This window comes from Temnothorax longispinosus, chromosome 9 (genome assembly GCF_030848805.1).
Source record: "Temnothorax longispinosus isolate EJ_2023e chromosome 9, Tlon_JGU_v1, whole genome shotgun sequence".
Lineage (NCBI taxonomy): Eukaryota > Metazoa > Arthropoda > Insecta > Hymenoptera > Formicidae > Temnothorax > Temnothorax longispinosus.
The window spans coordinates 18,673,088-18,698,351 of record NC_092366.1 but is presented as its reverse complement, the minus strand read 5'-3'; the positions used below and the strand labels follow the sequence as shown (position 1 = coordinate 18,698,351).

General features: G+C 36.3%; 2 protein-coding genes across 6 annotated transcripts; one reads left to right on the top strand and one right to left on the bottom strand.

The window, feature by feature from the left end:
* The first annotated feature begins 128 nt into the window (after positions 1-128).
* Positions 129-5,069, top strand: Tms1 (serine incorporator TMS1). 5 transcript variants are annotated; one of them, XM_071788344.1, is made up of 11 exons: positions 129-323; positions 911-1,075; positions 1,139-1,323; positions 1,397-1,606; positions 1,689-1,773; positions 1,861-2,044; positions 2,126-2,326; positions 2,476-2,514; positions 3,006-3,156; positions 3,236-3,420; positions 3,506-5,069. In XM_071788344.1, exons 1-10 carry the CDS (start codon positions 297-299, stop codon positions 3,372-3,374), a joined length of 1,386 nt encoding a protein of 461 aa, XP_071644445.1. In that variant the 5' UTR covers positions 129-296; the 3' UTR covers positions 3,375-3,420; positions 3,506-5,069. The 5 variants fall into 5 exon arrangements, with proteins under 5 accessions (XP_071644445.1, XP_071644444.1, XP_071644443.1 ...); XM_071788343.1 differs by having other exon boundaries at positions 2,994-3,156; positions 4,314-5,069; XM_071788342.1 differs by having other exon boundaries at positions 2,994-3,156.
* LOC139819139 (nose resistant to fluoxetine protein 6) lies at positions 4,598-22,757 on the bottom strand. The gene is made up of 12 exons (XM_071788331.1): positions 19,843-22,757; positions 11,131-11,286; positions 10,256-10,476; positions 8,082-8,290; positions 7,596-7,851; positions 7,314-7,474; positions 7,069-7,237; positions 6,709-6,902; positions 6,495-6,624; positions 6,233-6,425; positions 5,997-6,142; positions 4,598-5,868 (listed from the first exon to the last, which is right to left on the bottom strand). The coding sequence occupies exons 1-12, from the start codon at positions 20,114-20,116 to the stop codon at positions 5,722-5,724; spliced, it is 2,256 nt and encodes a 751-aa protein (XP_071644432.1). The 5' UTR covers positions 20,117-22,757; the 3' UTR covers positions 4,598-5,721.
* Positions 22,758-25,264: the final 2,507 nt, after the last annotated feature.

The window sequence follows — 25,264 nt, the reverse complement described above, 5'->3', positions numbered from 1 at the left end:
TGGTACTGTTGGCCGCCGACGCGGTTCGACCAATCAATTGGCGCCGGAGTCGCGCGAAGTACGCCGCGAAGCGGCGAGTCGTGACTCGTGACGTCGCCGGTCAGCTGATCGCCTGAAGTTGCTCGCGAGCGGCAGTGTGTCAGTGCGCGCCTATTGTTGTTGCGCCTTTCCGTGACATCTCTCGTTCCTCCACCGTTCTATTTCGGTCTCTTCCAGTTCCCGAGTCTCTCCAGTCCTCTCGCGAGACAATTTTCCTCGTCCTCCCTCGATAGCTCGGACGACGGGAGAATCTCGCCATGGGTCTCGTGTGCTCGACGGCTCAGGTAGGGCGACTCGGAGATAACGTATCTGACTTATCCTTTCCAGAGACGCAGATCTTTCCCTTCCACTTTCCTCGTTGTTCACCGAAAACAGCAACAGCACTTTTTTACCTTATTTGTAGCGACATTTACAGCGTTTTATTGCGATTACGCCGGGGTCGCAGTTACAATTCGTTGTTGATCTCGGGATTAGTCACTAGTCATGTTTGTTTTATTGTCTCTGTGAACAAAGACATCTTAAGACTTAATTCTTTCTTTTTTTTTTAAATGCAGTTAATCCGATTTCAATTTTACTTTAATACGTATCGTGGAAAATTTTTGCAGAGGCATGAGTGAGTCACTGAATATCTAATTATGGTATTAATGTTATTTGACTATATATCTATGTGTCCGATATTGATTTTAATATACGTGCTAAGAAAGTATAGTATGTGCTATCTTTAAAGACTTCCTTGTAGCCCTTGATATTCCTGTGATAAGAATGTTACAATCCTGTTAAAATATAAGAATGTATTATTTGTAAAATGTCTGTATTATTGTATATTTGAATGAAATACGAGCCCTATATTGCTCTCTCTCTTGTCGCATAGCTTGCGTGCTTGTGCGGAAGTGCAGCCTGCAGCTTCTGCTGCTCTCAATGTCCCTCGTGCAGGAACAGCACGAGCACTCGCATCATGTATGCGCTGCTCCTGCTGCTGGGAACTATTGCAGCCTGTATCACTCTGGCTCCTGGTCTTCAAAACGCTCTGAAAAAGGTAACGTTGGTGAACAATGTGAAACAATTAGCGCGTTAACGCTGTGATTTTTTTTTTAAACAGGTCCCGTTCTGTGCAAACAGTTCCACGTATGTTCCATCGGAAGTTACTCTCGACTGCGACTCCGCGGTCGGTTACTTGGCAGTCTATAGAATATGTTTCATTCTCTCCTTGTACTTTTTCTTGATGTCCGTAATAATGATTAGGGTGAAAAGTTCACGAGATCCACGAGCAGCCATACAAAATGGGTAAATCAACGTGACACGTATTACGCTGTTGTATCTAAAACTGTGATTCGTGACGTTAACATGAAATTCTCAGATTCTGGGCAATCAAATATCTTCTGATAATCGGAGGGATTATTGGTGCTTTCTTTATCCCAGAAAGATCATTCGGATCTACTTGGATGTATTTCGGAATGTTGGGAGGTTTCCTCTTTATAATTATCCAGTTGATTCTAATCGTTGACTTTGCACACACTTGGGCTGATGCTTGGGTAGGAAATTATGAGAATACCGAGTCAAAAGGATGGTAAAAATCATATTTGTAGTAATATAAATGTAATCGTGCGACGCAGGCGTTTTTGTTATCAAATAATATGAAATACTTTTAGGTATGCTGCACTGCTGGGCGCAACTTTCTTCAATTATGCCGTCTCTATTACTGGAGTGGTGCTCCTTTACGTATATTATACACATGTGAGATTATTAATTGTATTTTATCTAGCTTTAAAACAGATATCTGCTGCAAAATACAGGATATAATTACTCGTTTTATATTTACAGCAAAGTACGTGTGCCCTGAACAAGTTTTTCATTTCGTTTAATCTGATTTTGTGTGTCATTACCGGTGTTGTATCAATTTTACCGACTGTACAAGAACATCAGCCGCGATCCGGACTTCTTCAGTCCTCTGTGGTAACATTATATGTGGTATACTTAACGTGGAGCGGTATATCGAACAGTCCAGGTAGATGTCAATGATTTAGGATGGACACTATTAGCCAGCAATCCTTATTTTATTCTTGATTGTTATTACTTGAACTTACAGATCACCAATGTAATCCTGGTTTCATCCCTGGTTTATCGAGTCATGATGTCACTACACAAAATCGTATTGCGTTCGATAAGGAAAGCATTATTGGACTTATAATATGGTTTAGCTGCGTTTTATACAGTTCCTTACGTACAGCGTCCAAGTCGTCAAAGATCACAATGTCCGAAAATGTATTAATTCAGGATAATGGAGCTGGTAAATATTAGTTGGATGTTTGTGTGTTTTAGTAGCCATATCTGTGAAAGCGTGCTGTTCCTCCTTTTAGAAACCTTAACTGTTCATGAAAGTATCTTTTTGAGCACACAGTATTACCTTTTTTGTATTAAATATCAATCTTTCTATAGTTAGAAATGCGGGAGAGCAGTCTCTTATCGGTAATGAAGGTAGGCACACACTATTTTATAAGTATTTCACTTTCTAGCCATGAATCTTGATTATTTGCATTTTTATCTTTAAAAACATATCCATATGTTTATATTTTGCACAGATAAAGCTATTGAATGGTTTACATATAGATATTAGAAAGTATTTATTCCATATTTATAATTATGCAGTATGAAATAACTAGGATTTGTTTAGTAGTTAGTGTGTGTTTATCTTTATTCCCTCTGCTTATTTTACACAAACGTTACGAATCATTTTTGTAATATTAGAATTAAGTATTGGATGCTGCTAGTTAATTTCAAAATTTTTCTCTAATTTTAATATGTAATGAAATGCTGAATAATATCTACACACACATGTATTTTACAGCATGCTGTCAGAAACATACTTATGGAAACTAGTGCTCGCTCAGTATTTTTATTTGCATCTTAGTAGCTTTTTCTTTTGTGTTATTTCCCGTTTTCCTAAATGTAACCAGATTATACTACAGTAGAAGGACGTAATGCCGATGCAGAGGGTGGAAACGAGGCCAAAGTTTGGGACAATGAAGAAGAAAAAGTAGCATATAACTGGAGTTTCTTCCATCTCATGTTTGCTCTTGCTACTTTATATGTTATGATGACGCTTACAAACTGGTATAAGTGCGTATCTATAATGTTATAATGTTAAACTGTACTTGTTTCAATATGCCTCAACATCACTATATTGATACTTTAATAGACCAAACTCCAGTCTGGATACCTTAAATGCAAACGCCGCTTCGATGTGGGTGAAGATTATTTCTTCATGGATGTGTTTGGGTCTTTATGTATGGTCATTGGTAGCGCCTGCCCTTTTCCCGAACAGAGATTTCTCTTAAACTTCTGGATTTATTGTAAGCCAAAATCCAGGAGTTTGTAAAACAGGTATGACTCGATATAGCAATGTAGTATTATAAGTGGATAAACAAATATCTACGTTTTAATATAATTAAAAAATCTTATGTTACAGACATTTCTCTGCTTATGATCTAACATTGACATGCTAATTATGATCATATTTAAGCCAAACAATGCAATACGAAATATTGCGTATTAAACTGATATATATTCCTAAAAAATAGTAGTTCTGTATGCAAATTTGCTTTCTCAGTAATAATGTATTTAACATAGATGTGTGCAGAATGAACTGCATGTAGTTTTAGTTGCTAAACTTCTATTGACTAATTTTTAGATTATATGCAAGGCAATTTAACTATCCATTTAATGATATGCTATTCCGAAAGACTAACAGTTATATTGATATCATATGTGCTTTATATGTTATAAGAATCAGTTCTATTAATATCACACGTATAATTAGATGTGTAAAATTACGGTATATAAAGATATGATAGGAAAATTACATATTTATATCTCTAATATGAAATTTATGATTATTTGAAAAGTTATTTCAGCATCTATTCGATTTTTGTACTATGCAATATATTGCATATATTCAAATAATATTGCTGTACCACTGATGCATTTATAACTAGTTTGTAATCGATAATTGACGCATATATATGCGTTATTGCAATATTAATTGCATATATATATATTCCTATCAAACATGTGACTCTATTCATATAATATGGCATAATTAAACACATGCGATGGTGCTGCTTATTAAAAGTTGTAACACTTAGAAATTACTTTATTTATATAGAGGATGATCACAGGAACTATATTTTGTTTATTAATTTTAATACATTTATTTTGTTCTCTTTCAAAATTATCGGTTTTTTCTCTCAGTTATTGTTTTATGTTTTTATTTTCAGCTAAAACAGCCTCAGTTTAGAGCTTTCTTGTAATATCATCCGCCTATTGCAAACGTACGTAACTACGATTATAAAAGAAGTTGATGAGAACTGATCTTACAAATGAATACTATTAAGGGTGTAGGATTAGACAATTGTCATATGTGATAATTTTTTGCAATTCTATATCATATATATAGAAGATTATTCCTTGAAATAATTTTCCAGTGAAGTGTTTACGTAATTATATATAAGTCAACCGAAAAATTGTCTTTTTTTGGTTAACATTTAAACAATAAAAAATATTACTTTTTTCGCTCGTTTATTTAAATCAATAAAAGAAAGATATAAGATGTAAGCTTACTCCACTTCTACGAATATAGCTATGTAAATACACTTATTATCAGGTACTATAAGGCAGCTTTATATATCATTTATTTTAATTTCATAAATGCATTTTATATGAGACAAATAATGTTGCGGCAATTATAAATGAATATACGATAAACATGTATATGGCACGATTAAAACCTTTTTTTTTCAGTGACGCTCGGAAAAATAGATTTTAGTTTTAAGTTTTTCCTGTACCTATGTGTATTTATGTATATTATTGTGACAAATAGGTCTAAACCTTTATCTTATTCATTATGCTATATTCTGCGTGATAAACGAGAATTGTATCCAAAAGAAATTATATGTAAGCTGTATTCCTTAAATAATACATGTAATATATAAAAGTAAAAGACGAGAAAATATATGAAATGTGTATTAATACTATTAACAATAATCACATTTTAGCGTCCAAGATATCCTGAATAAAATATTTGCCTCTTTGTTACTATTAATTTTTTAAATGTTTATTATTCTACATTATTATTAGGTATTTTCATTGCTTATACGAGAAGACGGATTGAAGCATTGCAATGCCAATCCGTACGCATAATGAATTATACTATATTACCTGGTACGATATTGCCTGAGTGTAAAAAGACTAAAAAGTAATATTCTATATGTTAAGTTTATTAATTATACGAGAATTAACGAGAAACTAATATTTACAATTATTTTTATGGCCATATTTAGAACTGGATAAAAGTGTAGCAAATATATTTTTAATTACGCAGTGGGGTCGGTGGATATTAATAATAATAATAATAATAAAAAAATGCTTTTCATAAGCACACTTCATTTGTGTGCATTTCACTAATTACTTTCCTACTTTATAAAAATTTTAATTTTTACAAAATAATTTCTTCTCAATTTTTTCTAATATTTTATACCCTAATATTTCATACCCCGTAATTTGTCTACACGTTATACATTAATTATTAAAAATTTAATTAAAAAACACTATGTACAAAGCCGTAGACAAGCTATTGTAAGTCAAGCTAAAATATTTAGTCTAAATCAAGACAAAATTAAAATGAAATTATTCCACTTTGGATGATTTCGTTATATCCTTTTTCGACGCCGGTTTTTTCAATATATAATTTTTTATATTCTGAAACGGTGTGTCGAACAGCAGCGTGAGAACTATTGACATGAAAAGAATCCATGCTATTTCTTTTACATTGAGCTGAAACACAAATTAGACATTTAAAACAATCAGTATATCGCACTTGATTGAACTATTTCGTAAGTGGATAAGTAAAACGGGCAAGATATTAAAATAAATTTTACGCCTGTTTTATCTATAAGACTTACCATTATCCTGAAAAATTCATAGTGCTCCGCGGTGCGGGTTTGTCCAACATTGTAGAAAAATATCGGAAATTGTGTTAAATAGACGGCATAACTAATCCTCGTAGTAACGAGAAATCCTCGCCAAGAGGCTAATCTGTTCAAGAGCCCTACGATTCAACAATGCAACACGCATTATAATTGCGGAGATAATTGCTATTTGTAAAATATCAATTTTACGATATCGATGCGATGATTACCGTTCGAGCTGCCGGTATGTTGCGTTAACGCTATCCAAAGGAATAGGCCGCACCATCCGATAGGAGCGAACGCGTTGTAAGTAGCCGCGTGAATTGGGTTGTACACGTAATCGATAGAACCCATTTTAGAGGGCCCGAGAAAAGCTGCCAAAAACATCAGGCTGCACACGGTCCAGCCTGTGTAGAAGGCTGTCTGAAAACGTTGAAAATTAGCGTATTCGTCGCGAATGTATCACGAGTAAACAATTAATGCAACGCTCACTGTGCCCAGCTTGTAATCCTTGGGTATATGCCGCAGCAAGTAACCCGCGAAGATACCGATGATGTAAACGGTCAGTCTGTGCGACGGTAACGTGTAGGAATAATCCGCAGTGTCGAATAATTGTCTTATCCTGCGTGAGAACGAGATATGAATAACATGTAATTGGAATCAATCAATCTCTTCTCGCAATACAATGGAACGTTGATTTACTTACGACGTGCCGAAGTACACGTAATTATTGAGATCTTTCGTATATGTGACGTAGAATCTTAATATCGTAGATATCGAGGCTATTATACCGAGTATAATAGCGCCGATCTTTGGCCTTTTGTACAAGAGCAACACCATCACGGGTGAAATCGCAAACAGTTGCGTGTCTATTCCTACATGATGCGTGTGCGTAAGACACTGAAAGCGGAGAAAGATAGTTTATCTATTGATGTGAATAGGCTGAAAGTGAGATCGAAGTAACGTTGCTAATATTTTGAAAAAACATCCCAATCTCAGATTTCATTTTTAAAGTCTTTCAGCCGTTTTTATCTTTTACGATTATTTGCATGCGTTTTACACCTACCATATTCTCGAATCCGAAATAATTGTGAATAAACAAAAAATTCCTCCACCATGTTCTCTTGCATATTTCCGCGTGACTGGTCACCACCAGCGGCCACTGCGGTCCAGATCCGATGTACGGCATAATGTAAGTACAGAACAATATCAGCGCTCCTAGAGTTGGCACTAGCCTGAAACGGTAAGTTGCGCGTAAAGAGAACCATTTTTCGTTTTCACTTATTTCTTTATTGGGACACACATCAGTACCTTAGCAAGCGCGATAAATATTCGTTTTTGATCTCTAAAGATCCGGTCCTGTTCAACCTTCCCAAAAAAGAATACGTGGTTAACAAACCGGATAGCATGATGAACGGGTCAGTATACAGACTGGCCGCTCTTCCTAGGACGGTCCACGGTTTACCTAAAAACTGTTAGAAAATGATCTTTCATATATATATATTTTACTTGTTTTCATAACAATATTATAATAAGATTGAAAGTTTACATCATTGGTGGCGCGAACCGCCACAGTCTAAATTCACAACGTACCTCACTCATGTAAGTTCGGTTCATGTAAGGGATAAAGAATACCGCCATGCTCTTGTGAGCTGTGAGCAGCAGTAGGCTGTTCAAGAATCGAATACCGTGGAGTGGCGCTATGTCGCCTTGCGGTCTTTCCAACGACAATAATTTCAGAATGTTGCGTTTCAAAGAGAACGATAAAAGCAATTCGCTGACCGGTATTTTGCAATGATCGTAGTACGCGGCTACGAGAGTCAGGACGAACACGGTGACGAAGAGAAGACTGAAAAAAGTAATATCAAAATTATTCAGTTAATTCAGAGTTGACTATTCGATTCATTTTTTGCCTCACAATCAGCTTAGTTTCGACTTTTGCGAAGATCTGCCTCGTTAAAGAAAGTAGAAAATTTTAAAGAATCGACAAAAGCTTATTACACGTGATTGGATAAATTTTTAGTTTGTCCATTTTGCAATGTAGATGCTTGGCGTGATTCAAATATAGTATATTTTTACCTGGTGGCGATAGTAGCTTTTGATAGAACGAATTCTTCTTTCACTTGGCACATGTTCTGGTCCACTTGTAGCGAGATTTTGAGACCAGTTTGAGCTGTGTACTTCGAGATGGCATGTTGAAGAGAGGCCTTCACGTCTTGGGCCGTACATGACGCGGGAGTGCATATAGCCCAATTGACGCTGCTAAAACGCGGTACTCTGTGACCGGGCTGAAAATAAATATAAACAATCTTATAATCTGTAATATTGTAGTACGATAGACTACTGTTATTAGATTATGTTGACTGAAATTAATTTACTCTTAATAGACATAGCGGATTTTAAGGCCAAATAAAAATTGAGAAGATTATAATCAACGAACAACATGGAAATCTCGTGAACAAATTGATAAATTATGTTCTTGAGAATCACCATAATGCTCTGTTTCTTTACCGTGCAACATATTAATCCTGTTACACATTTTTCGCCTATTTTCTGTAATTTCTTACTATGAGAGTAAAAAATTACCATTATGTATACCTATGTTTCGATAAATATTTACCACATCGAAAAAAAATGTAGAAGCTCGAAAACACTGTTTAAAGAAACTCGACATTTATTATCCCGATTATACGTAGCAGACACGATAATGGGATGTTTTTTTCTAAAATCATCTTCCGCAAGATTTTTTATATTTATTAGTTATCGTCGTGACGGCGAGTGTTTTAATATACTCGCCGCACAGGTGCTCTCGAGAGTAGATACATTTGCGGAAGTCTATTAAAAGCATTCGATTGTGGGAGGCATAAATAAAAGAGATGAAAACGTTTTGTAAATCATATTTCCATGATTTCTGTGAAGGAACAAGCAAATCAGAAGATAATTGATGTATCTGACCAGTCAAGCAACAATAATTAATACTCTTGGGTCTCGCTGTGAGCAACGTTAACAATACCGAATGATAACCCATTAGCATCAATTTGATATGCGACACACAACATTATAGACCATTATAGATTGTTCCAACCAATCACATACACGCAGAACACGAAGAACATTATTGCCTATTATTGTTATGTAATAATCGGATTGTCGATATCTAAGCAAAGCAAGTTTCTTATATGATTCTGCAATTCACATTCTTGCGTGTTTTCTTTGACACTTTTATTTAAGAGCTTCAATTGAGTCTGTTATTTTTTCACTACAGCTACATTGAATTATGACATTAAGAGTGAAAAATTATGTGATTTTTTTCCTTGCACAATACGTCGAAATAAATCACTTTTTATCGGGCTTTGAGATCTGATTATTCAGGAATACATGTCGCGACAAATAACATCACGGAGTTTTTGTGACGTGCCTCCACATTTTTCGGAGAAACAGAAACGAATTTCTCATTTCTAAATTTAATTCAAATTTCCAGATAGCTATCAATGATGCTATCTGGAGGCTCGAGCTCTTTTTGTTTCGGGTAACTGTTTTTATTTTATTTCACGCAGTTCCCCGTTTTGTTCCATTAAAATTCATCTTACGTCGGCGTCGCTCGTCTTTATCGCGATTGCTCGCTTGAGCGTCTTTTATCCGACAACATCCGGCCGCCAATGTCTCTCCCCCCACTTCGTCAATTTACATAAATCCTGCGGCGCAGGATTCACGCGTCTACTACATATTCATCAGGGATTAAACGTACGCGTCGGCGATGATCCGCCGGATCATTAAAATGCCAGGAACATTATGTTCGCGGGGAAATACCGATATGGAAATATTTTTTTTATTTGGGAGTTTAGATCGATTCTCTTACGCTCGATCCTCCAAATTACAGCTTTATCGCGCGTGAATCTCATTAATTAATTTTGCCGTTTTATTCAATAGTAATCCAGTTTGTGGGAAAATAAAGCGGTATTTCCGTGAACGTGAAGTATTCTCGATCGGAATATCGAGCGGACCGGAATAATGAGAGCTTGTGCACGAGTTGCCTACATTAACGTAATCTCGCGTCATTGCGAGTTAGCGAGTAGGTAAATGGCGAACAGTTTAAGCAGACGATTTTGATATTCTACGTGCCGAGGCGATCGGCCGTTCCGCTCGCGTACGTGAGATATCGCGATAAGATGAGGTGATTGATTGCGAAACGATCGATCACGTCGGCGCAGCGTTCGCGTGGCGTATCGCGAGAATGCACATTATATACTCACGTCGGTCATGTTGCTGCGAAACGCATAATGCGAATGCAGCAGGCGATGCAAGTATTTAAGGTCCGGCCGAGACTGGTCGACGTCCAGCTGCAAGTACGCCAGACAATACTGTCCCCGTATGCCATCCTTGCCCTCGACACCGACGCACTCGTCGAAATCGCCCAATTGATTAACGTTCCCGCTCAGCAGGCCGGAAGGCACTTTCGCGGTCGCGTCGTACACTAAAACGTTAAAAGGGTTAAAAGCGATTGATATTATATACGAGAATAGAAAGGTAGGACCCTCTTTTGGCAGTGAGAACGATTCCTATACAATGCTCATCGCATTAAGTAAATTCTTGACGAAAAATTTTGACCGTTTTTTATTATTCCGTTGGGAGTACACGGAATCTAATAATAATAATAATGCCCGCGTAACACGTGCGGTATGTGTATAAAAAAATTACACGCCGGCGTGCACATATGCAAAGTGAATTCAAAGAAAAAAGGAAAGATCTGGCGACGATCGCGAAATTTTGAAATAACCGTTGCCAACTAATTAAGTCCCTCGTGTCGCATCTAAAATAGCGTGGGGTATTAACATATTAATGTTTGTCTACGAATAAAATATTTCACTAAGTCATTCGGGCCACGTGAAAGATCATTAAGCACAAATTCGTCGTTTATTTACGGTCATTTCGACGACTGATGGTCCGATACATGCTTCGAGTTCCCGTTTTCGCAATCGTTCAACGAGAGAGTTTCTTGAAACGAGTTTTCGATAATTGCCTTCGTGTAATTTAATTTCAAATTACGGAGAGCTATCTTTGGTTGACCTTATAGATGGGTTGTGCCTCCGAAAATGTACTCGTCCATCGGTACAGTAGTCGGACTTACTTTTGAGCGCCCATAGCGTGAACTTCGCGAGCTCCTCGTGAAAGATGTCGGCGTGTCGTTTGCATGTCGCGCTGACGCCTCCCGCACCGGGATCGTAAGAGGGAAGGATTTGCAATAATCTGCGTGCCTCGAGATCGATTCTCTCGGGAAAGTCCTCTGGAAAAGAAAAGCGAGGTATCCTTTTAATGCTTCCAACATTTAGGAATTTCGGATATCCGTGTATTAAGGGAGTATAAAGCAAAGGAAACTCTCGAAAACGAAGGCTTCTCGTTCCCCCTTTTTCCTAGTGAATTAAGTAGTACATTGCCGGGGGATTCACGTAAATCGCATGAGACCGGCTACGTGCTTCGCGTTCGAACACGAGCGAGGAATTTTATCGACGTAAAAGTCACGCTCTCGCCTGACATTGACATGATAATGCGAGAGTCGCGAGAGAGCTATTAGATACCTCCCGGCGTACTCATTCGCAAACGGTGACGCAATCTAGGATCAAACGAAAGCGAAATTTTCGGGTAAGGTCGACGTATGAGCTATACTCGGCATAATCCCACTCGATGTTACATAGAAAACGCCGGTGAGGCTGAAATATATGACTCAATTTATCTCGCAATGTCCAATCGTGACGCGGATTAAACTGATTTTTCAATTCTGATGGTTCTCATCTTCTCCTCCGTCTTTTTCTCTGTATCTTTCTTTCCTATACGCGAAACATTAATGAAATCCCGCTTCGAATTGTTATTCGATAATCGAATTGAAAGTTGGTCTTGTCGAGCTAATGAAATAATTCGACAAAATTGAGCGAACTAGAAGATAAGGTCGTTGATCCGCATCGAATGATGTCACACTTATAAAATTTTAGCGAAGGTCAATGTACAAATTTTGATTTTATATATTCCCAGACTAACAGTTGAACCGGTATCATGCATAATTAATCAGAAAAAGGAGTTCTCTAAAATTTTTGCGAAAGACAATTATTACGTAATCTGAAGTAGAATCAGTGATTAGATCTCTCTTTTCGTCACAAGAAGCTCATTTATTTTCTGCGGTAGCAAACAAAAAAATTTTATTGATAATAAATTATTGAACTGTCTTTTTACACGTGTGTTCGTTCATCAGGTATATAGTTAGAGCGCTCAGGTATTTACAGTTACAGCAGTTAATATTATTCATACGTCTAAAAAAATAAGTGAAAGTTTTTAATTCATAAATGACGAACAGCTTTAAGAAATTTACGAACAAAGCGTCTGTGATATTATTTTCTTAATTGTAGTAATATTTCTAAATGCATCGTAAAATATCGAAATAATCAGTCAGAATCCGACAAACTGACGGGATAATTTTTCCGTAGCATACTCGTCAGCGAGCTTACTGCAATTAGATATGGAATAAATCAAATTGCAAAAGCGCACATATGTTCGACCACATAGAAAGTGGCAAAGTGCATTATTGCGTGGTTATAGCGATTACGTCACGCATCATAAACTCTGTCTTATTGTTAGTCAAACACTCGCACGATAATATGACAATTAACATAATATCTTAATGATACGGTCTGTATTTTTAATTTTCCGATATATCGTATTTTCTAGTTTTATTATAACTATCGATTATCAATTGCTCGCGAGCTCGCGCGCGGTGTCTTGGAGGTGTCTCTGGTCTTTCCGTGGCTAGCGAATAATCGACCCGGTTTCCATTGTTCCACCCAAGGTACAACGACATTTGCTTGCGGTAATCGTGTGGCAATCAAACTGAAAAATGGAACCGGACATCCACAGAGAGCGCGATGTCAGTGTCGAAATCGGGACGACGGTCTCCGTACGAATGGAATCACTTAGCGTCGTGGTTTGTCTGTCCGATCGACTGTGGCTACCTGCGACACGCATATAGGTGTACAATGGGCGAAAGAGCGATTCATACACGCCATTATATCATATTAGTTTACTCGCAAGAGATTTCTATGTTTCGTATACGTTGCGTTAAAATTCTTCCACTTTACGTTATTGCAACCGATTCAACCGATTTTTCGTGGGTCACGTTTAAAAAGGCGATGTGATAATGAAACGATTGACACCCGTTGCGTAAAGCCGTAAAGTTCGGTCGTACGTTCACTTGGCTGTTAAATTCGAAGCCGAAGCCGAACCGGTTTGGTTCCGTCGCGACCAGGTATTAGAGATAAGCTGGTGGATGATAAGGCGATCCTATTTCCATTTATTTCCAATGGCACTACATATGAAACGTGCAATAATTAAAATTCGATCTTAAGCAAAAGTCTCGTGTTGTGGCGCGCAAGCACGAAATCGCATTGCGAAACGCGATAATGATCGGCGGTTTCAACCTGTCGTGTAAATATCGTTACATCGCCCATTGCGATTTACGACGTCTTGTGCAGGAAATTAACGCGTAAACAGAAGGATCGGATGCGTATCTATGTATCTTTATTAGCTCGTCGTCAAACACGCTCATTGCCAGTTGCGCTACCGCTGATTTTATTCATCTCAGGGAGATGACTAAAACATAATAAACTAACAATTTATTCGTTCTAGAAAAAAATCGTCTGCTTCTTGGTAGTTCGTAAATTCAACTTTTATCCCATTTACAAACACTGCCGGATGTCGAATAATTGCCGAATAAATAAATCGCGTCTTAAATCATTTTGTCTGCTAAAAATCACGTGTAATATCAAAGTTCCGTTCGGGATAAGTTATTTAATATCCGCTAAAGCATATCCCATAATATTTTACTAACACAGTGTAATGATAAGAATTTAAAAAGAATTATCGTTCATAACGATACTATTGCAATCAAGTTACAAATTTATATTTGAATAACGTGTTGAGAAAAACAGCTATATCGGCTCTAAATGTCGTGTCCGCGGAATGTTCATAAAAACCAACGCCACGTTGCGAAATGTTACGTGGACATTGAACATATCCCTCTTCCCTCACAGCTGTGTATTGCAAATATATGCGTTTTACACAGATGCGTCCTTGTTTATTGGTTATACGCAATTTCGCACGTTGGACATATACAACAAGCGAGCATTCCACCAAATTCGAGTGCATATAGCAAGGACTTTTCACCGAAAGCGACAACAAAGAATCAAGGCGTTTCTTTGTACGCATTCCTTATTTCATACAAGTTATTTTACGGAATTTTTACATCGACAATGAAGACGATGACGAAAATATATCTGAATGACATAAATCAGAAAGAAAAAATGCGTATTCATATTTATGCATCAAGTACATTTATCTTTATTATCGCGATATCATTGTAACCAGAAAAGTCTATAATTTTTTTCAATATCTTCATCTTTTATTAACAATTTATTTAAAAGAAATTTATTTAAAAAAAAAACAATTTTTCTTCAGAAAAAACGTTCTTATTTTTCTAAAATATGCTGTAGCGTCTCGTTTACGAAAGTAATATATTTTATTAATAAAATGTATTTGACGCGAAATGCATTTTTATATCAACGTGATGTATCGCGCATGATTTAGTTGGAATGCTCGCTATATATACTATGCACCTAACTGCAAATCTAAGATAATTAATTAATCTCGTGTTCATTTGTCTTTCGAACTCTTTATTGCTCCAAAAAGATATTAAATCAAAGGCGGTTAAGACATGAATTAGCTATTCCGAATGGAACCTTGACACTTTCAGATGTTTCATTCATATTTAAAACTCGATTCTATCAGTTGTTACTTTCACATCGTTTTATGTTATATCCAAAGTTTTTCTTTCTAGAAAACATCGGTAAATTTTAACCGTCTATCGATTACTTTCGATGGAGGCAACGCGATTTAAGGGCAACGATTACACGATGTGTTACTTAACTACGGATTTTTACGGATTTCTGTAATGATATTAGAGATTTCTAATTATAGCTATACGAAAATAAATTACATTAGCTAAACTTTCTAAAGTATTAACATAGAACAGGTGGATATTCCTTATAGTTTACGTGAATTAAATGGACTTCAAAATACTTTATACATAATATATAAATAGATTTTGTAAATTTTGCGATATCTTTGCATATATTTATAATATTTTTTTCTTTCTTACATATCATGTTATAATAAATTATTTTTGAATTCTTTTCCAACCCAGATATGCATACATTTTATATTTCATAACGTAACGTAATGTAATCATAATCAGGAATTGTTTAACTGGAAATTGATATGATTACGCGCCGAAAATTTTGTTAATTATTGTCGACCTTGCTGTTTATAACAGACCTTGATTTAATAAGATGACCTTTCTCTCATGAATTAATTTACGCATACCTTTAAATTTATTAAATTTATCAGCCTGAAGGTCGAGGTTCTCATAGAAACTTCTGTTAAATTGCTGCATAGACGCAATTCTAATCAAGAATCGAAATTATTATACATGTATTAATTATCAAATGAGGCACCGAGAACGAAAGACAAAAGTGGGAGCTTTCCAGCAAGCGACACAAGTCGACACAAGCGTCGTTTTATCTTTCTTTTTTGGCAATGAGTAACAAAGACAAAACGACACTTGTGTCAACTTGTGTCGCTTGCTCGAAAGCTCCGTGGCAAGAATCAAGTTTAGTAGAAATTTGAATTGAATTTTTATCTAAAATATTCAATATAACATCGATGTATTGTACTTATTGTAAACTAAAATCTTTTCTGGATATTTATTGCTTCAAGTATTGTTACAGATTATGTACATACGATAATAACCCTGAACCATTGAACGCTACCGCATTCCCGACCTTCCTTCGGTCCACCGGTAATGCTGCGTGCCACGTGCGTTGCGTAATGCAACATGCGATAATATTTACTTTCCGTTTCCAAAGGAGTCATGAGCGTGTATAGCAATCTGAGGCGAAATTCGACAGCATGCCTCGTTTAATGACGTACGATTAATGACGTGGCGGGCAAGCCACGATTTGGACAAAGTACAATTGCACGAACTTTGATCGCTAGCTAATTTCATTATAATTTACTTCCTTATTCCATTTGTGCCGGTGTCTTTAAAGGAGAGAGATTCTTGATCTTTCTTCGATTCTATATATAATAATTTAACACGTTGGGACATCGAATTCTCGCCGCTGATGGGAAACCCGAATTAGAAAGCGCATGTAAAGTCGAAGCATCCATTAATTATAAGCGCAGACAGACCTAAATTTTTTTCTTATTACGTCCGCTGCTCTTAAAATTATAGACCAGATAAATTGCATTCTCTGGCGGAAAGAGATAAGGCAAATGTCAAGGTGATTATTAAATAATTAAATGGTGTGACATTTTAAACTTGTTTTTCGACAGTTTTAGATTAAATTATTTTATAATTATCTGTTGAAATTTGATTCTCGGATTAATCGAAAATATAAGTATACTTCTAATTTCAGATATGACGTTATTCATTATACATTGAATATTATCAATTTAGTTCTCAAAAAAATGCTTTATAAATCTAATTTCTATAAATACTCTTTTATTGTTGGAGACCGTTGATTGAAATATTATTAAAAATTTGTGTCAAAAAATTTCTAAATCTGTAATTTCTTAAATTTATTTTTTCGAAAGAGATTCTCGATATTTTTTATCGGTACGTCTCTTTTTGCAATACTTATTATCTAGGTGAATTTTATTGGATGCAAAAAGTAAAGTAGAAACATTCACTTATGCGATATTACATATGTAGGTAAGTCATTCTTCTAGTGAAGCGTAAATATACGATATATAGATCTACATAATCTTTTCAATATTGAGAAATATTGAATAATTGGAGCGGCATTGTCCTGATTAATTGTAAACTAATGTAACCTTTATACGAGTAAGTCATTCATTTCTTTAATATACTTACATAATATCGCAAAAAGTCTTTGGGTAAAGTTCAAATTTTCTAAATGCCGCTTACACACAGTTGACTCAACAAAGTTTTTTTTGGGTGAAATTTTTGTGTTTTTCAGTAGATGACGTTCCCGTCATTAAATTCCAAATTTCAGCTTCAAGTTCTTCTTTTATAAATCAGTGTTTGCTTAACGGATATACTCGTGTTCATGACTCATACGCTTAACACAGCAGTGCGTAACGTTGAATCACACACGTACTGCCACGATTAATAGTTTTGCGTATGCAATTCGTCGTATGTAGACAGTTAAAGGCTAAATCTATTAAAAAATAATTATAACTCAAGTCCGTTTGTTATAATCGAACTGTAAGTGATAGCTCGTTATATCTAACAAGCTTATTATAGCATCGCCGTGGAAACATCTAAGAATAACGAAATAACCGCTTTATATAAATGGAATATGGATTCTTCTTATTTAAGATCACGTTTGAGATTACGTTTCTTAAAGAAAAGTAAAAGATAAAAAATGAAGTTAAGTATCGTCCGAGACGGAGAAGTTCAATAACATGTTGTTAAAAGTCCGGAATCTCATCACTCTCGATACCTATAACTTTTGTTACAAAAAACTAACTTGTTCGTAGGAACTCGTTTTGTGGCGGATGTTACAAAAATATACGGCGGATAGGGAATACCTGTATCCTCTTCTTGCCGCATCCGTAATGCCCATATCTTTCCCATAATAAACAGAACCGGTTACCATGAACAGGTTCTTGATTGATAAAAACTGTACGTAGATGCGTTTTTGCCATGAACTTGCTTCCAACCGTAAAAAAAGGAATACCTTTTATTTTTAAGTAATGCATGCGATATAATAGATACGGGTCCAGTAAGTCCGATACTGAAACTATCGTTAAGGAGTTACAGAATCCCGCCTCAGATGTGTATATAGAAGTGATGATGTATATTTGAATTAACGATGAAACATGAACGGAATTATTATATTCATTGATATTTCGGATTACGCACCTGTCTTTCGGAATTATAAAACGTTAAAGTTTATTATTTCGGGAAATCACTTGAGACATAAATGCAGATGCACATTATTTACGAAACATTTTATATTTCAATTTAGCAAGTTGTAAAATTATCGCGAATCCCTGGGCTTAACGTTTTCGAATGGCACAGCGGTTTACAAACGGTTTGCATTAAAAGTATGCCGAAATGTCGACATACCTTTCGTGAGGTGATTTCCTACATTGAAATCTTTTAAGACTTTTGTTATGTCACGCTGCAAGTACTGCAGTCACGTTCGTCGGTGCATCGACGGCATAATGCGTACGATACCGCCACTGTATACAAGTCGTTCGAACATCGTGTATGTCGAAATATCGACAGTACTTTCATCCTATGATGTCTCGTAAATTTTAGCAATGACAGTTAAAAAATAAAAAGTCGTTGAATTAAATCTGCATGTATGATTCTTATATGTGACCTTAATTGATTATGAGATAAAAAGTAAATAAAATTGATTAGATTATCAACTACTCGCGTGCTCTGATACTAAAATTAAAAAATTGATGAAAAATAAAGCTGATTAGAGTTAGGTTTTTAAAAAATTCACATATGCAAATCATCATGTATGCGGCAATTAAGGTCAATATGTTTTCTGCGGACGCATGCATTCTTTGCCGCCCGATTTCGATTAAATATGCCGATACAAAGAATCTTCCGTTTAAGTATTCTTGATTATACAAGATATTCTGATCGCAGATGCATTTGACGACAGTTTTATATTTGTTGAAGACTGAAATAATATCTTTTGTGTGTAACTTGGAGTTATTTGGACATTCTCAGAATCGAAAGAAAATATTCCGAATCTTTCTTACGCGCGCTTGTGAATCAACGTGATCGGCATCCGCGCGGTACGCAGTTGGAATAAATGTATGTGACGGCCTTCGATTTATAAAAGTGCAGCGGTAACACGTTTTTACAGACGCGAACGAAATTAGTACTCATCACAGATCGTTGCTGTACCAAGATATCGTGGAAGCTCCCGATATCGCTCCTCGCTATACATTTCGACGAATCATCAATGTCAATTGTTATTAGCGCTCGGGAGACGCGGGTATTTACTCCATTCCGCGTGCTTGATCAAAGGTTAATAGCATTTTGTTAATTATGAGAGCCGACAGCGCGCGAAGATGCGAATTTCGATTGCCGCGAGTGGATTTTACAATTAACGGCTAATGTTTAAAAGATGAAGCCGGTGCACGCGCTAAATACGCATCGTGATCGGTCACCAACTTGTCAATACTTCCGTCAACGAGCTTGAAATTATTTACTCGTTCGTCACGCGAACATGATCCGCTTGATTAAAAATGTACCGGGAAATCACTCGTTTATTCGTTTAGTCGTTTATTTAACCTCGAGCACACGCCTTTCCGGGATTTAAAATACATTCGCGTGAACAATAGCTGTTAATTAGTGAAGCTAAAATTCAGTCAGTGGTTTACCATGTTTCCTACATGAATGCGAAACGCATGAATAATCTTTGCCTTTTGACATTTTTATGTTAATCTTCACTAGATACACAGTTCTTACGAAATATGATTGATTAATTTCTCCATTTCTACCAATGCAGATTAGTTTAAATCTCGGTTTAACTTTTTATCTTTTTTTAATTGTTAAAACTAGAAAAAGATAAAAAATAAATTAAACCGAGATTACAGTTGATCTACATTGATAGAAATGGACATAAATGGCGAAACGTTAGACAGTCCTATTTAGTACAGAGTAAATTTCGCAAATTTTGTTAAGAAATGTCGATAGATATTGTATTGTTTCGCGTAAAAGCGTAGTAATTCTGGTATCACTCACCATAGTGCGGATTCGTGTGATGCACTTCCGGCCTGTCGTCACTCCATATATCTTTCTCTGTGTCTATCGTGTAATTACCAAGGCTGCTGATTAACTCGACGAAAGTGAAATTCTTAGTCGTGTCGGTCTTGTTGCGCGAAAGCACGCGAAGTATAGCCTCCTCCTCGAAGGTGCCGAGACCACTCGAGGATGTCAATACTTCCACCGATGATGACTCGGCGTGCGACAAAGCGATCAGACTGAAAATCGCCCAAATTCTCACAAACGTCCCCATTTCGCTTCTCCAACGAGCGCGACGAGCGAGGTATTTCGCGCAGGAGTATCGTTCGGCCGGTTTAACTCTTTCGTATCACGAACGTAGGCCTCTTTCAAGAGAGCGTAGATCGTAGATCACGTTCGCGTTTGCGCGATCGTCATCGGAAAGCCTCACTGTAGCTCTGGTGGGAATTTCGTTATCCGATTCACCGAGAATGCTTTCTCTCTCTCGAGGAAGGTGCGGAGTTTCGGACTCGGCCGGTCAAGGGAACCGCATGGATTGTGATCGAGTGTATTCGCGATCCTCGAATTGCCCGGCTGTTCCAACGCGAGCTTTACGAGTGATCGAGGCTCGATCGCGGAACGACGAAGTCACCTGTGCCACCTTGCCAATAGGGAGCCCGAGAAGAGGGGTGGATACCATACCACACACTCGTCGTTCTCTCCCACTCTTTCCTCGAGGACCTCGCGTCGAAAAAAAAAAAATGAAGTGAATAGATGTAACTACGCGAAGGAGTTGTTCATGGGTCGGAAACACCGTGTTGGCCTTCGAGAAGCCGTAACAATGACCATGAAATATTTGAATCAATATTCCGTCGCAACATTAATACGAAATGTCGAGTCGAGCCCATCGACGTGAATACGTTTAAAATCACGTATTTTGTTCCGTTGATTTTTTATCCGCGCGAGAACCTTTTTAAGAAAAAAAAAAAAAAAGATAACTTGAAAGTTTTAGATATATATCTGAAGAAAAAATTCTCGGGTATTTTCGTGTGTGACTAATCAAACTGGGCACGTATCATATTTAAATTTTTGAAATATTAAAAGATTAATTATTGATGTTTCCACTGCTAATTTATGTGATTGCCTTGAGACGACTACACATTTGTCACGGTCCACGTAATAAAAAAATGATTTTTCCGTGTTTCAAAAATAGCAACGTGTACTCAAAAGTGTGCGAGAGCGTCGAAGCGACGAGCTCTCAGGGTCAGTGTGAAAAAGTGAATCGCAATATATTTGAGGATAGAGATTCCTAGGAAAATTTATGTAAATATGAGTCTCAGTTTGTACTCGAGCTGCCGTTGAAAGAGAGAATTACGCCGTCGCGTCACTGCATTATAGAATCAAACGAGCGCCGTCCGTCCCATCGTAACGAGGTGTCGTTGCAACAAAGACACATTTAGATTCGATATTGTTCTATTGCGGCGGCGATTGATTAGGATTCGACGGCGGTTTAGTGTGGTCATTCATAAGCGGGACGGTGCTGATGGCTCGAGATCAGCTTGCAATTAAAGTTATCCTTGAGGCACTCCGTTACCGTCTTTGTTAACCGAACACATTTTCTGTTAACAGTTACGGCCTCGAAAAACAGATTATCATCGAAGTCTGAGATCGTTTCATTATGTAAGAAATATGAGGGACGAAAAGAAGTCGTATATTCGCCAAGTTTTTAGTTTTTAAAGAGAAAATGCGAAAACTTTCATGTCGCAAAACAATTTTGATAATATATAAAAGCTTTTTTTATCTCATATAAAGACATAAAACAGATGGTGTGACAAAAGCCTTACGCAGTAGTGAAAGAAGATTATTTTTCGGTCAACCGATATCGCGAACGAAATATGCTGCCTTCGCTGTTTACTGAGCGTATGGTAATATTGTATTATAGTTCGATGTCGCGAAAATTCTGCTGACGCATACACTCGCGACAATAAATAATAAGACAGAACGAGTAATAAGTCGCGGTCGATTTACCAAAGACAATGTAAGAGCGATATTCGATATGTACACCATAATCATTTTTTTTGTTTGATTTCTTCCGGTTTTTTAAATACACGCTTGCCTTGCTTTCTAGGGGCGTAATTAATCCGAGGTCGATTTACGTGCGTGCGCAATCTGATTATCGTCGTACTAGAAAATATGTTGCAATATCTCGCGATTATTAACATATTAGACTGTCACAAGTTGATTATTCTCTATAGGTGTTAGGAACGTTAGAAATTATTGTATGCAAAATCCTATCTTATTGCAAAATAGCAATACGCTTCGAAAGCATGCAATGCTGCGCGCCTATAAAGAGATACTAGCCAAATGCAAAAATCGTCTCCGCCAAGGCCATCGAGTACGTGGCCTTGAATGTTTAAGTTACGGGTGTTCGACCTGACGCCGTTAGCTTAGCTCTTGATCACCGCTGAATAATGCCGGTAGGCCTTCTCCTACCATTTATCTTTACTTAGAAATTGGTCGCGTGTTCAGGCTTACAATTAGTCATTTTGCAAACCCCAACTGGTCTCTAATAATAGCAAAACTAATACACCATGCACACGCGATGAGAAGATATCTGACGTTTCGTCGTACTTGAGGTCTTTCCCTTTGCAATAACCTGAAATTCTTTTCACTTTATATATGAATCATTTCGTTTGCGTTTATGTATGTACATGCCCTGTATCTTTTGTCTACTTATGAAGTGTAAGCTTCGCCGATTTGAAAGTCTAATTAACTCTCGACACGTGCCGTTATCGCACAATGCCATGCATTTGCACAGGCATTCTCAAGAAGCTATAATCCAATTCAGGGTACAGAAACTCGGTCATCGTTTGCAAAATCTCACGACTGTGTTTATTATTCAATTATCAACGCGAATTGACTATTCCTTCATTTATATTCTTCGGAATAAAAGTATATTTTTATATTACGTATATATTATACTGTATATTTTAATAACGGTTATCGAGAAATCTTTAACTTTTATACAGTTTTTTTCACTGTTATTCATTATATGCATAAAGTTCAAAATACTTTAAATATAAAAAAAATAGTTATATGTATTTATTGTTAGTATTGATTAGCAAAAGAAATTATTTAATTTGTTGACTAAAAAAGGTGATACTTTTATAGAATGTATTTCTATTATAATACTAGGAGTTGTGCAAATTTTTTAAACACAATTGATAAATAAGTGATTTAGCGTGACTTAAAATTTAGTTTTCCTGCGAAAAGTTAAAATTAATATTCTGTTATTAAAATTTGCATTCGTTAAATCGTATTCAAATCAATTCAAGGCTTAGTGAGCACATTGCGTGAGTCTCTACGCACTTTGTTTGTACAAAACAATTACAAAAGTATCGTACACACGCATGTAAGTACGTTTGCTCGTAGCTCGAGCACTCTCTTAGACGGACATGTGAATCGTAATAGTGACACTAGGTCGGGGATCCTCACGAGTTGCATTCCTTACAACGTTCTCGTTGCAACATTTAGCGACATTTGCCACGCTATTGCCGATGTCTATTCACTTAAAAAAAGAAACAAATCAACTGGTTCTCTCAACTATACGTTACATACTCGCGACCGTCGCGATCATCGCGGAGATCTTTGCCAATTTGGATGTCGAAAGTAATAGTATCGAAAGAGTTTATTTGAAGGTTGATATGAATTTTATTATTATTTTTTATTACAGATGAAAGGATCGCTCACCTCGAGTTTATGCTAATGTGTTGTTTCGTACAACGTCGCAAAAATCATAAATTTCGACACAGTTTGATAGATGCTAAGAGTTAATGCGCGAGGAATTTTATATAATAGTTTGTTAAGTACGAACTTGATATCTATCTTTGTCTTGAACGAATATTTTATTATTATATTCATTTTGCATCGTATTTTAATATTTTATTTTTGTAAGTAAAATCAAGTTCTAAAATTTGTCTTTACGAGCAATAATAAAAATACAGGAGTAAAAAGAATTTATATTTTAATGATATATGGCTCCACTTATGACCATTTATAATATGATTTATATTTTAGTAATTTTAATTTAGCAATTTGTATATGATGATTATTATGCAATATTTACGCAACACTGTTTAAATATTGAGATTGAAAGAATGAAATTTAAACTGCAGTACCTCAAGTTAAATAAAGTTTTGTTGTTTTTAACTGTGTATCGAAACAACAGTATTATTTTAATTTCATTAGTTTATTTAAATTAACGACATATTTTTTTAGTAAGAGCAGTGGCGATCTATAGGAGTGATTAAAAATGAAAGAAAGATTCGAATTCAGTATTAATTTGACACTTTAAACTTATGTAACAATGAATAAGGAACTAAAAAATATCGATTGAGCGATAAGAGATTATTCGAACCGTGAATATTTTGATGTTGGAATTTTCTCTTATTAATTTTAATGCAATGTGATTAAGAGTACGTACTCATAATTGAGAGTTTCAATACGACGATAAGATCGTGTGTACGCATCGTTGCGTTTTGATACTTTTAAAGACCAGCGTTTATTCGTGAACTGAACATTCAATAAATCTGAATCGCGAACCATTATTAAGTATGTGACAGATTTGACTGTGCTGTCATAAATGTCACGACAATGCACATCTCGTCTACTCGATATGACAGTTGATTTGTCGGGTGAACACATTGTAACCAGAAAATTGGACTCGCACAAATGATTTACCCATGAAAGTGCTCCGTAATCTTTCCTACAATTAAGAGAACTCTCTTTGAGGTTTCAGTTCCGGTTTTCCTTCGATTATTTTTCCTCGATTTTTCTGTTTCCTGAAGAGTTCAATTCTGTACGCGTACGAGTTATTAGATTAATAAATAAGCTCGTATATAATAATTTATCGTCACAAGAGTGACAAATATAAGGTCCCAAATCTATTTCAAAGGTTGGATCTCTGCTCATTTTCAGACTGGATATATTTCAATTATATATTCAAGAGAGGCGGGGATTAGTAATTTATTACGCGTGAGCGCAATAATCATAATTTATAATTCGCAATTATTTCGCGTGAGCGCGAAATTCCGAATCGGCAAAAATAAATTATCTGAATTACGTGGACGGCTCGTGTGACATATATTACGTCAATCAGCCAGTGCGAGTTAGCAAACGAATCGCGCACGCGGCTAAACTCGCACATTACTTCCGCTGTATCATAATCCTTATTAACGACTGCACAACGGGCGGTCCTGTCTTATTATCACGACGAGTAATTCCTTCCTTCCATCGCGATTCTCGTTACATCATACCGATTTGCTCCAAGTAAAGATATTAGCGTGATTATGATTATACAATCAATTCAATTATGCCATTAATAGAAATCGTTGAACATCAAGGATTTTTTAATAAACGGACATTATTCTGTGCCTCTGGCGAG

What these genes read in the sequence shown, in the direction of transcription:
- Tms1 (XM_071788343.1), top strand. Translation starts at nt 297, where the DNA reads ATGGGTCTCGTGTGCTCGACGGCTCAG. An exon ending in TTCAAAACGCTCTGAAAAAG is followed by an intron (nt 1,076 to 1,138) that starts GTAACGTTGGTG and finishes TTTTTTAAACAG; the next exon opens with GTCCCGTTCTGTGCAAACAG. An exon ending in ACGCTTACAAACTGGTATAA is followed by an intron (nt 3,157 to 3,235) that starts GTGCGTATCTAT and finishes ATACTTTAATAG; the next exon opens with ACCAAACTCCAGTCTGGATA.
- LOC139819139 (XM_071788331.1), bottom strand. Translation starts at nt 20,116, where the DNA reads ATGGGGACGTTTGTGAGAATTTGGGCGATTTTCAGTCTGATCGCTTTG. An exon ending in TTCGCAGCAACATGACCGAC is followed by an intron (nt 8,291 to 10,255) that starts GTGAGTATATAA and finishes ATTTATTTTCAG; the next exon opens with CCCGGTCACAGAGTACCGCG. An exon ending in TATTTATCGCGCTTGCTAAG is followed by an intron (nt 7,238 to 7,313) that starts GTACTGATGTGT and finishes TTACCGTTTCAG; the next exon opens with GCTAGTGCCAACTCTAGGAG.